Below are 13238 nucleotides of genomic sequence, written 5' to 3' on the forward strand. Positions count from 1 at the left end.
CCAATACTAAAAAACTTCTTGGTGTCACAAAGGGTAACAACCAACATTAACCATCTGAAAGTTAGGTGTCTACTCAAAGTGAGTCTACACTCAAAGGGGTGTGATGGGCACGTTCAGAGAGGGAATAATCCCATACTAAAATAGATGCCTAAAGTAGATCATGTAAAATTTGCTCAGGATTTCCATATTCTGTTGACTATAGAAGGAGTCCAGTGATCGCTCAGATTAAATTCCTCCCCACAAGAGTCTGATGCTGAGCAGAAGTCTGGTTTGTCTTTTCCAGTTGTAGTTTAGAGTAAGACCGTCAGAATTTTCATTTGTAAAATTCATTTGTTGTTTGCAAAAGATTATCAGACTTTTTAGTAATGGCTGGTGCTTTTACTTTCAGGCTCTTAATTAGTCAATATTTTAAGACCATAATTATGCTGTGACGAATTGTGTGAAAAGTGGTATTCTGTGTAATATTAGATGAAGTAATTTCTTCTAAAAGTAAACTTCAGCAGACTTGTATTTCTTTTTTTCCTCTAAGTGTTACATTTACACAAAGTCTTTTGGGATTGATTCAAGTAATAGAAATATTAGAAAAGTTTTTCCTCTTCAGATATGTTCATTATTTATTTTATTAATAATAATATTATTTTTGCTGATTTACAGAAGACTGGAATGTCCTACAAACATCTCACAGAGCCCTATTTATATGCCAGCTTGCTATTATACACAGAAAAAACATTTGAATTTTGCTAGACAAGCGAGTGGCTGCTTTTTCATGGGTGGAAAACTTGGCCTGCTGACAGCTGTTTGACTGTGCGCTGGTTAGCTGGAGCAATGGTTTCACGCAGTGTGTCTGCTGCAGCGGCTCAGCACATACTTCAGGCTCTTCCACGGGACTTTTCTCTCTCTCATATACAACCACACACACTTGCTGTGTCTTCCCCACTCACACATATATTCCTGAGCCCATGTGTGTAGGTGGGTATTTGTACCTATGTACACACTTCATCTCAGTGTATAATGAACAGGCAATAAAGCTGTGTCCAAAAGAGCACCTACACAAAAACGCATTCTTAAATTTTAGTGGACAAATTAATAATCTCATTACGAGGTTTCTCAACTTTCAATTTTCAGTTAGGAGTGACTGAGAACACGTTTCTCTCTGCAGAGACCCGGTGACTGAGGTGCCAGCCCATGCTCCATACTCCAATATGTCCGCAGCATTTCTTTTCCTGTATAAATCAGCTTTGCTTAAAAGACTAGCAGAGCAAGAAAGGTTTTCTTATACTGAAGTGATGTATTACGCAAATATTTTTCTAGGCTAAGTGTCTTTATTGTGTAAAACATTTACTGCTTTAAGATACTTATTTTACTGTCTGTTTTAATCATATCTTTTGAAACAGTCTCAATAGATTTTTCTATTCGTAACATTATGACACTTGATAAGATGATTGATTATGAAGTGTTGAGAGCCCTGCCATGTGATCATTTATTTTTAAATACACATTTGTACTAGCCAATGCTTAAATTTCTTGCAGGAATACATAAGAGATGCAAAACATGAAGCTTGAGCCTGATTGAATCTGATGCCTCTGGAAAATAGAGTGCCACAGTACTGTGGTCTTAAAATAACAGATTCTGACTGAAACTGGAACTTTGCAGTGATAAATATTATGTAAAAAATTATGGTCCATCTTTGGTACAAAATAAAAAAGACGTACAGCTGTGGTGCAGGCGAACTAAAATGTGTTTGATGGTGATATCTTTCTTTCCCTGTGCAGGTGCCTGTGTCAGTGGCCATGATGACTCCCCAGGTGATCACCCCTCAGCAAATGCAGCAGATTCTTCAGCAGCAAGTGTTGTCTCCGCAGCAGCTTCAAGCACTTCTCCAGCAGCAGCAAGCAGTTATGTTGCAGCAGGTAATGTGGGTTACCTGCTTTGGACCGTTAGCACAGGGCATTCACACAAGTGTCAGCCAGATTTTATGGGTCTTATTTTGTAATATTTTGTCACTCATTACACCAAAAAGAATGAAAATAAATGTGAAACTTCTCAGTCTTTAAATTTCTTGTTTTAATTGCAAAGTGTGAAATTGCGATTTTGAAACATTAAATATTATATTAAAAACAGCAGCAGCAGCAGTGGCAGATGCATTACAAATACTGAACAAATTGATATTTAAATTTTCAAGTGCTTAGGCACATTTTAATTGTAGATTTGCCAAAGGAAGTGCAAATAGAGTTGTAGATAATTGTTGCTTTAAAATTCATAACACTGTAGCGCTCCCTTTAGTCACATAAATGGTATGCGGTTATGAAATTTGAACTTAACAGCTTGTTTCATCATGGGAAAAAGTTTTTTTGTTTTGTTTGTTTTCACATCCAAAAAATTTGTCCCAGATAAGGCTAAAAAAAAGGGAGGTTGCTGTTTCCTTAGCACAAAATCTGGCAGCTAAGTGAAGAATCCATGAACTTGTTATTCATACAATAAAGATAGTGTCAGTGATCAGTACCTCAGTGTAACGCAGAGTGGTTTTTCATTGGGTGCTTAATTGTCATACAGAAAAGGATATGTCTGTTTGTCGTAGTCATAGCTCAATCGCTGTATGTTTAAACACTTTAATATCCAGTACGTGATCATTACAAGCAATTCACCTTCAGTTGTGAATCCAGCTTCCTGCTAAACAGATTGACAGATTAATTACTTTTTTCCCCTAAGAAACAGACAGTTTAGTTTGGCCTTAGTGACTTCTAGGTTTCTTGCAAGTGAATGAGTACAACTTCTGATTTGTTATGTAGGACATGTGAGGAACTTAGGTATAGTTATTTGAGGAGTTAATTTGGCTCTTGCATTCCCTTTAGAATACAGATTTTCTATACCCTTCTGTTTAGGATATTTTGGAATCTGCATTGGAAAATTTCAGAACCGCCTTGGAAAAAAATGTATGTAGATCTGCCTCTTCAAATCACATTTTTTGTTATGAGGTGATTCTTAATGGCTACGCTACCATATGCCAATCTAGAAGAGTTTAGGAGATTTATAATACTTGAAACTTTTGCCTTTATTTATTAAAGTCAAAATGGTTTATTCAGCAACAACTACAAGAGTTTTACAAGAAACAGCAAGAGCAGTTACATCTTCAGCTTTTGCAGCAGCAGCAACAGCAGCAGCAACAGCATCCAGGAAAGCAAGCAAAAGAGGTAGGAGCTAAAGACACTCGCTGACGCATACTAGTCTGAGCTGTCAGAAGCTTGGAAAAGACAAGACTAGTTTAGATTTTTTCCTGTGGCGAGGATGCAGCTATCAAAGATTTGTTCTTACATTTTTACCGGGCTTAATAGCAGTGCCGGTATAATTCTCCTGCTCCCCTTTCTGAGACATAGGATTTGCGCAGTCTAGCGCTGCTGTCGTCTAATGTTCGCTAATGAATCCGAGTGTGCAAAGAACAAGCTGTGTGGTGGACACAGTACTGATTATCTTGTATTCACAGGCAATCTGTGTTGGGGAAGGAGCCTTACTTTTCTCAGTGGCACAGTTCAGAGAGCATGCAAATTTAGTCCGTGGCTGAAAAAGAGCGATTGAGCACAGATTTCAAAGTCACAGGCCCCTGATTAATGAACTGCTACTGTAGGTTTGGAGTGGCGAGTAGAAAGTTACAGTTTGATGTGCTCATAAATCAACCTGACAAGCGGGTTTCTCAGGCCTGGCTTGCACTTGTCAGCAAACTGCATCAAATATAAACATAATACAAACAAAACATGTTGAAGTAGTTAAATTGATCAGCAGGTATCCTAGACGTTGTCTTCAAGCTGCCCATTATGCAAACGTCGAGGAAGCAGTTGTGACCTCCTGAGGCTTTGTTTCTGTTTGGATTTGTGAATAGAATTTCAGACAGCCATCAACTACGGAATAGAAATTGCTCCCGTATTTCTCCGGAGGCTCTGGGCAATCCACATGACTTGCTCCATTATGCAGTCTGTTTTCCAGTGAGCGCATCAGAAGTTTCTCTTTTCCCCAAACTAGAAAGGAAAGGTCTTCCACAGCAGCTTGTCTTTCTCTGAAGTGTGACTGCCTTCTCATACCCTCCTGAGCCTTTGCAGACTCCAGTTTGTCTTGAAATGCCTCACAAAATTGCAACTTATATTTTTGCTCCATAATAGGGCACTTCATTGCCTTGAATGCAGTACTTCTTTTAATATATTCCAACGAGAAAAGAGAGAGAGCTAACAGGCCAGTGAAATGAAGGCTACATCCCAGTTTACTAATAGATCACTGGAGACCACGTTCATGGGCCACTGCGGACCAAACTTAGTCAATTGGAAAAACAAGAGGGCCTTTGAATCACAGGCTCCTGTAAAGAGTTACACTTTCAGCATAGATAAATTTGTTATCATCCACCATGAGCTGAGCTCTTCTTTTTTTTTTTGGTTTGAAACAGCTGTTATATACTTTCTCTTGACCCTTTTCTTTAGTGTGTCATTAAGTGTATCTTGCCATTTCCCTAACACCTAATAGCTTGAATGAATATAATAGAAAATTTCAAACGCTTTCACTGCCTGAGTATTCTGCAAATAGCATTATTATTTAATAACTGAGATTAAAGGGAAAGAAGTTGATTTTATGTTTTTGGCTTACTAGCCTTCACTGCGCACTTTACTGCATTTGCCTTTTTTTTTTCCTCTTCCTTTTTGTAGCAGCAGCAGCAGCAGCAGTTGGCAGCCCAGCAGCTTGTCTTCCAGCAGCAGCTCCTCCAGAAAAAACTCCGGCAGCAGCAACATCTGCTGACCCTTCAGCGTCAGGGACTCATTTCCATCCCACCTGGCCAGTCTGCTCTTCCTGTCCAGTCTCTGCCACAAGGTATTTCAGTAATATACGATGGGACTAATTTCAAACGCACAACTTTTTTAACCATTCCAATTGCATCTGGACTTCAGCAGTTTCCTGTTATGACACTTAAGCATACTCTATTATTAGAACTCATATTACCAAATTTTCTTAAGGCTGATAAATTTTACAGTGTATTTTCAAGGAAGAACACAGCTTTTGAGTGTTTTTTGTTAGATATAAGATGCATATTTATTAGCCTTATGTGCTGAAAACAATTTCTGATAGCAACACAATTCAAGCACCATTGCTTTTCTCTGAGGAATTACTGAAATCTGATTTAGTGGAAATGTTATCGTTTCATTTCATATCAGTGAACAGATATAAAATATATCAGACAGTGATATTAAAGCCATTCCAAAACTCACTTTTTTTTTTTTTCCTTTTAAGAAAAGAAACTGTTTGGCATTGAAAAGCACTTTGAATCTTCAATTTACGACATGTGAATTTAGGGACAAACCTTAGGATTCATTTTCTATGCTATTCCTTTGTATTAAATATGTTAAATATGACAACAAGTTTGAAAGGTCTTGATTCCAATAGTAATGAATTATGACTGACAAATAACAATGAAAACTTTCCAGGAAAAAAAAAATTCCCTTTGACACTTTGATCAAGATTTCTCAATGCTGAAAATAAGCGCAAAATCTACTACTTGACACAAATGCATTCATGGTTGAAAGAAAATAGGGCACGCACTTTTGAAAAGTAAATTAACTTGGAGATAAATGCTGCTTACATTTTAAGATAAGGCCAAAGACTTCCCATCTTAAGGACTCTGTCTATAACCTGTGAGGTATGTGTTTGTTTGTGTTACCATAGAGAGGTGACCTAAATGTCTGTCATAAAAATTACACAATACTCTGCTCTCTGACTCTCCAGTCCTGCAATGAGCGTTGTTTAGACTGTGTTCATGACAGGTAACATTAGTTTTAATTGGTCTTTATAGATGTATCTGGTTTCTCCACCAGATGATAACTATTATGAAATCGAAGCTTCAGAAATTAGATGAGCAAAAGCAAAATACACAGTATATAGACAACAGTGAAGACAAAAAAAAGGTAGAAAAAAGGCGTAAGAAAGACTTACCCACTAAAAACCTCAGTCCCTGGAAAGCAGAGATTCCAAATAAATGTGTAAATTCCATGCATTGTGTTGTGTGGAAAAGCTATGACACAAGTATACCTGAAGTCATAAAAATTAAAACAACAAAGAAAGAGTCCTAAGTAAGCTATCACACTAAATATTAGTATTTGAGAATAGCAGTGGGGAGGTAAGCTGATTCATGAATTTGGACACATAAAACTGGTGATGCTGGTTTCCTTTTGTACAGAGTCACATTGGACCAGAATGGAAAAAAGCAATTGAAACACAACCTCCCTCCGAACAGCTTTACCTTCTGCAACCTCCTCTTGTGCCATCTGTTGCAAGAGGAATTCCTCAGGTTTTCTCTCACATTAAGCAATCCCCACAGATTTCTCTCAGCACTCCTACCCAATTGCATTGTTATTCATTAGTTTAATGCAACACTCATTCATCCACTTCTAGTAGAAAAACATAGAAAAAAATATTACCTTTTTAAATACATTTTTAGGAGAACTAGTAAACAGTTCTTTTTAAGAACTTTCTTTTACTCAAAGAATTAAGCATAACTGAAGTCATGACAAAAAAAGGATTCTAAAGAAATAAAATAAATTTTACAGTTCAAATTTATCTGGATTGTTCTTTTTAAAGTAAATTAATCTCTTATTTGGTTATGCCTTGATTTTTTTTAATTATAATGAATTCCAGTCAAGTGTTTAATTATTCCATCTTTTCTCTCCTAGTTCAGGTATCTACTGTGTATGTAAGATTCCTTTAGGTACACAAGTAAATTTATAGGACCTCAATTTGTCATAGCCCTGATGCAGATGCGCAAACTTAAAAAACACAAGACAGCTTTTCCTGGAAAACCTCTCTGAATCTCCAGAAAGGCCACTCACTCTCTGCCAGGCGAGATGAATTTAGAGTGATGAGGGTGAGAAGAAGTCTTTCCACTAAGGTGCTAAAACAAAGAGAGAACCAAATGCAGAGTTGTGACCGGTTCAGAGCTCCTTCCGTGGGCTTCTTGTACAGCACATTGTGTCTTTCATAGGAAGGTACAGTACCCAGTCCAGTTCATAATAATGTAATGAAGATGAATAGGCTTCAGATCTGTTGAGACTTGCTGGTAAATCTTAAATTTACACATCCAAATACATCCAAATATATCCAACATTTAAAAATCCAAGTAGTACTTAATAGATGTAACATAGATGTCCCTGCATTGGGGTTTGCATAAAAGTGAGAGGATCAAATTTCCTTTGTTTTATAAAATTTAGCAGACATTTTCTGTGGCAGTATTAAATTAAACCTTCAGATTTTTTTAAGGCAGTACACATTGGATGTGGTAATACAATGTTTTTCTCCTTCCACTGTGCTGCAAGATGTATAATATGGTTAAACAGAAGGATTTACGTATGTGTAGCCCAAATATTTTTATATGCACCCATTTAGATTGCTGCGCTATGTGGATGGCTTGAACAATGAAAGAAACACACAGGGATTCATGTTCATAAGTTATTGGTCATAAAGAGTCCTTTAAAGCACAAAGTATTAGTGGCAGAGCATGGGTTTTGCATTTCTTAGTATGAAAAGACGTGACTTCCAAGTACAGCTGTGAGGTTTGCATATATAAACAGTATTTGCTCCAAGTATAGTTTCTGCTTTTAAAAGACAGGAATGTTTACCACGTTTTCTTGGTGGTCAGATATAGCAAATGAGATACAAGAGGTGTTTTAGCATTTATTTTGAGTCAGGATCTTCGTTATGCCACATCCAAAGCCAGTGGCTCGCTGTGAGTTACTTACATGTGATGCTGCATTGCTGCTAGCGAAATGCAAAGGACTGTAAATGACAACAATAATAAAATGAATCAAAAAAGCCCCAAACCCAAACCCCTAAGCTTTGATCAGGCTATGTAGGAAAATCAAAAACAGACATATGGATGGGTTTTATAAGTGGTAGTTTTATTAAGCATTTATTCAAACATTAAAGTAGAATAGATAGTGGTGAAAAGAGGTATACAATTAACCTCAAGTCCCGAAATTCTTTGTGTTAGTAAACTGAATAGCGAATCAGTATTTGCCCTTTTCATTACAGTCCCTAATTTTTATCCCACTCTGGATCCTCTTCCTGATCCTTTCTCCTTTAATGTAGTGTGGAGAGGATATTTTGAGGGTTATCACAACCTATGAAACTTTAAAACTTACCCTGCTTTTACATCCAGACTAAAATATCTGTCAGCCATTTTACAGGTCTCTTGTAAAGTGGGAGTTGGACTTTTTTAGATACAGAAACTACAAAATTGCCATAATTTACAATTAATTACAAATCCGCTTATTAACTTTATACTTTTTAAGTGCCTGCCCTTAATCCTTTTATCCTAAAAGGCAGCCTTTCAAAGTGCTCTGAAGAAGTGATAAAATTAACCAGCCTGAGCCCAGAGAGAAATTTCTTTCTGATTTTAAAAAAAAACCTAGGTGAGCTCGGCAGCGTAGAGGCACAGCTCCATCCGTAGCTTCCCACAGAGGAAGGGGCTGCCCGAGGGGCAGCAGACCCCCTGCCCATGGGAAGGGCCGATGCTCCCAGCCCTCGTTCCTTCACCCAGCTTCTGGGGTGGCTCTTACCCAGCTCCCCCAGGACCCCAAGTTTGATGATCTCTGATGAAAATTTTCTCGCTGCAAGACACAATGACACGTTTGCCCTCTGATTATTCAAACAGATGGGTTTATTCTTGGGTTTTATTTTTTTTCAATACAAAATTAGTTTATTTTGTTCAACAGCAGGAGGAAGGGAAGACTTAGAAGTAAATAATGTACTGCGTGTATCATGCCACCTAAATGAATACATTAGTTTTCATTTTGATTTGTGATTACATTTGCGGGTAACTATTATTTACCACACTAAAATGGGTTATTTGCAGTGTTACTCGAACATACCTCATGGACACGGCGGTAATTACTTACCTTCATTAAACAATTACAACTAGTATTACCATCACTCCCGTTACCCATCTCTCTAATGCAGTAAATTAGAGCCTGGCTTCTTTGCTTGCTTCCTTAAAATCTAGCTTTTCACTGTACAAATATGATATGAACTCCAGTGTTAAGACTTACATGCCAACTCTTTTTTCACTTTGTTATTAACTGAGTTTGCCAATGGGTGTTGGTAGCCAAGGTAGAGAATCAGGACACAAAAATAGTAGTCTGAAAATGAGCTCCTTTCATAATTTAAAAAAAAATGTAATACCTTCCAACCAATTTGTTTCCACAGTACCTCCAGAAATTATTATTTCTTTAAATCACTACTAGTCTATTTTTTAATAGCCTTGTATACTTCATGGTGAGATGGCCATTAAGAAGTATTAAGGAGCTTACTGTGCGTTTTCATAATTTTTTATTGAATCTCTTTTAGTAGTCTGAGTTCCTGTGTCTTCAAAGCAAAACATGACCTAATAAAGAGATTTGCCAAACAGTGAAAAACAATCTTTACATCTTCCTAATATATCTTGTTTACCAAAAAAACCATACTCAATGAAAAGTTTGAATTAATAGATACATTTTAATCCTTTTCTGAAGGACAATAAATTTTAGCTCTTTCATAAAATAAAAAGACCAAAATTTTAATTCAGACAACATCAGCACTTTGAAAGTTTTATATTCCAGCAGATCTAGATACCTTGAGCATGTCTTACCTAATTTCACGTGTTGAGACAAGATACAGAAGACAGAATTAAATTTTAAGATACCTCTGGCCCAAACCATGTCAGGCTGAAAAACCCGGCTGTGAAACCAGATCTTTCACAAGAAGCTCTCTGGGCTTCTCATTCTTTTCTATATTTAATTTAATGTTCTTCAAAAGAGAGATGTCAAACTTAAAAAGACTGGCAGTGACAGAAGTTGTATATACTTCTGATGAACTCTTCATCTTTCAAAATCTGCATTTCCTGTCTTAGCTGCACATTCGGTGGCACAATAAAAAAATGTTCACATCTCTTCTCTTGCCTGTGTTTTGAGAGTCTTTACTTCAGGCAGAAGCATGTTGTAATGGAAGTTTCCATGACTTTGTGCAAAGTGCTCAACTCGAGCCAGACAACCCTAACACAGATGTATGAATACTTTCTACGAGACATTGCTATTTGTGGCTGAGGATGAATCCTGGAAACTACAAGTTTCCAGGCTACAAGCAGAGCAGAGAGCAAATTTAAGCTCTATCTGCAACGATCTGGTGGCTAGACTCCAGAATAGTGCTGTGCATATAGCAGAGAAGTTTGAGAACCTCTCCAAATTTTGTATGGCTGCCCATGACCCCAGGAGGCTGGTGAGACAGAGTCTCCTTTCTCCTAGCCAAACCCTCCTATTTGTTTTCCACAGTAGGGCTGGACAAAAAAATAGTGGAGGAATTTGATGGGCTACGCTGCATGTAATTTCATCTGTGTAGAGGGAGTTGTAAACGGGTCAGTTTTGTTGGCTTTCTATTTGTCTGGTGCCACTGAATAGTACCAAAGAGCTTAAGCAGTCACCAGTATCTAGCTCTAAGCTGTAGTGGTTTTGTCCTTCCAAATAGTTGCTTTGGTTTTGCCTCTTAAGACACATTTCTAAACAGAACGATTTTTGTAAATATTAAACAGGACTAATGAATATGTGAGTGTCATTCATTAAAGTCAGATGCATTCTGCTCAAATGTTAAACCTGTTATGATCTCATTGATTTCATTTTTGTCTTCTGATTTTTCTCCCTCCAGTCTTCTTCCCCCACTCCCTGCTCTTGTTAAGTGTTTAAAGAGAATATCAATGTTTGTATCCTGAGTGTAATATGTTTTTCTATTTTCCATTACATGTTTGATTAAGAGGAATTATAAAACCTGAGTTAACTGTGGATGCATTGACTTATGTTTCCATGTCAAGAAATTGATTAAGCAGACAATGAAAATCTTATCCAGAAGTATATTTAGGGTTGGGTTTTTTTTCTTTTCAAGAAGTACTTGCAAGCTCTTTGTAGCTTTCACTCTTTGATCCTTGATCAATGTTTTCATAAGGAGTATATAATATTATTAAAATTGGTAATTTCTAATTGACTGTTTGTAACACAAGAGAAGACAGTTAGATTACCTGGATTCTGACAGAAGGAAAATGAAATTTATGTTTTACTACACATTGATTATGCTGGAAAAACAGCATCAGCTTTATTGTTGGCATTAATCCATTAATAACACTGAGCTCATTATATGAAACTCTTTATTTTGTTATATTAGTGGGGCTCTCTTTCATTTTATAGCTGGCTTAAGTCCTGCTGAGATTCAGCAGTTATGGAAAGAAGTGACTGGAGTTCACAGTATGGAAGACAATGGCATTAAACATGGAGGGCTAGACCTCACTACTAACAATTCCTCCTCTACTACCTCCTCCACCACTTCCAAAGCATCACCACCAATAACTCATCATTCCATAGTGAATGGACAGTCTTCAGTTCTAAATGCAAGGCGAGACAGGTAATTCTGACGAGATTTCAACTGTGCTTATCTTTTGACATAAAGCTGTTGTTTAACATCATGAGTCACGTATTTCCAATCACAAAATAACACTTAATACAGTTTACTTAAGAGATCGTGGAGACCTGATTCTTCAGAATTGTTTATCAATAGGGCATCATTTTCAATAATGATATCTAATTTTGCAGATGGAACAACAATTACCTGCCTGTGGTTTTATAACATGAGTTTATGGTAGTTTTGTTAAAAATTAGAAATCCCAGAATAGAGTGTGCTGGTTTAGAGGTGTAAATGCAGAACTGTGGGCACTTTGGTAGGCGCTAGTTTCGTTCATATTTGAGTTAACACATCTGGCAGTCAGGCACTTACTTATAGATGTACCTATATCTTAGTTGTCAAGACTGTAATTCAGTGCAAAGCTTCCATGTAAAAAGTGCTTTAAAAATTAGTACATTAAAGCAGTTCTCATACTGTTCATCCCTTGTGAAGAACACCACTGAATCTTCCTTTTTATATGCACAACAGTAACACAGTTGACACGTTTCATACAAATTTTCAGTGGTGTTTGTGTAATACAGTGGAATTCAACCATATGGATAAAGTTAAAATAATTTTGCAGTCACATTGGTGGATATCCTTCACTGAATTTTCAAGTAATGGATTAAGTTCATAGAAGAGTACATAGCACCTGTAGCACTTATTAGTAAATATTTTAGTATAGTCAGATGTAGGTGATCTCAATACAAGATGAAATTTAATTTGTATCTACATAACCTAAATTGTAAATAACTGTATTTTCAAATAAATGTATTTTCAAATAAATATTCCATTTAATTATTTTAATATTTATAATAGGAGACTATAATTTAAGTGTCTCTGGTCCTCATGTGAATGTGAGAACATTTTTCTGTCGTTATTTTGTATTATTCAAAACCTGTTACTTCTCTGAATACCTTAATAGTAATACTTTTATTTAGTATTGCTTTTGTAGTTATGTCTCAGAGAATGTTTCGTTGCTTCAGGATGTGTAGCTGACACCCACCTCCATGGGACAGTCCCCTGAATTTCTTTGATAACTGTACGTTTCTTTCATAACTGTAACCATTGTGGAGGTTCCAAAAAAGGACACAGAATACAGCTGGGTTTTTTTATGAAGCCAGGTAGCTAATGGAAGCAATGCTTGTGAATAAAAATATTTATTGATGGAAGCAACTTTATTTTTATACACATTTAAGCAGAAAATCCAAATATTTTGTAGTAACATTCACAATATTCATAAACTCTGACTATCCATCTTCCATATTTCTTCTCAGAATTGATCACTTCTGAGTATATTTTTTATTTATAGGTAAATGTTACACCAAGGTCATATGGCAGAATTAGCATATGGTATTATACAGTCATCTTATTTTTTCATCCTTTATTAACAGTCATCTTTGGCTCTATTTCTTCTCTAATTGGAACATCATCTAGCCTTGGCAGTTGAACTATTCAATAGAACGATTAAATTTTTCTGACTGCTCTGAGCTAAATTGACCTGTTTTGACCTGTTTGTCACTGATCGTAACCTGACAGGCGCTAGCAGCCTCCAACGATTATGGCTTTTGAGATGAATCTGATGCCTTATTCTTTTGCTACAGCTCGTCACATGAGGAGACTGGGGCCTCCCATACTCTCTATGGTCATGGAGTTTGCAAATGGCCTGGCTGTGAAAGCGTTTGTGAAGATTTTGGACAATTTTTAAAGTAGGTGGATTTTTATTCATTGTTGCAGGGTTGTTTAAGGCGAGGGAA

The 13238-nt window shown here is 36.7% G+C and overlaps 1 protein-coding gene across 6 annotated transcripts in view; it reads left to right on the forward strand.

Moving 5' to 3' along the window:
• Nucleotides 1-1769: 1769 nt before the first annotated feature.
• Nucleotides 1770-13238, forward strand: part of FOXP2 (forkhead box P2) — a 66779-nt gene continuing 55310 nt past the window's right edge. The window contains exons 1-5 of one of the 6 annotated variants that reach the window (XM_009887070.1): nt 1770-1919; nt 3066-3197; nt 4686-4848; nt 11232-11445; nt 13086-13190. In XM_009887070.1, the coding sequence (XP_009885372.1) occupies nt 1791-1919; nt 3066-3197; nt 4686-4848; nt 11232-11445; nt 13086-13190 (743 nt within the window). In that variant the 5' untranslated portion in view covers nt 1770-1790. The remainder of the gene's footprint in view (nt 1920-3065; nt 3198-4685; nt 4849-11231; nt 11446-13085; nt 13191-13238) is intronic. The other 5 variants (XM_009887075.1, XM_009887071.1, XM_009887073.1 and 2 more) reach the window with 5 other exon arrangements.

The sequence above is a fragment of the Charadrius vociferus genome, unplaced genomic scaffold (assembly GCF_000708025.1).
Source record: "Charadrius vociferus isolate BGI_N301 unplaced genomic scaffold, ASM70802v2 scaffold906, whole genome shotgun sequence".
Lineage (NCBI taxonomy): Eukaryota > Metazoa > Chordata > Aves > Charadriiformes > Charadriidae > Charadrius > Charadrius vociferus.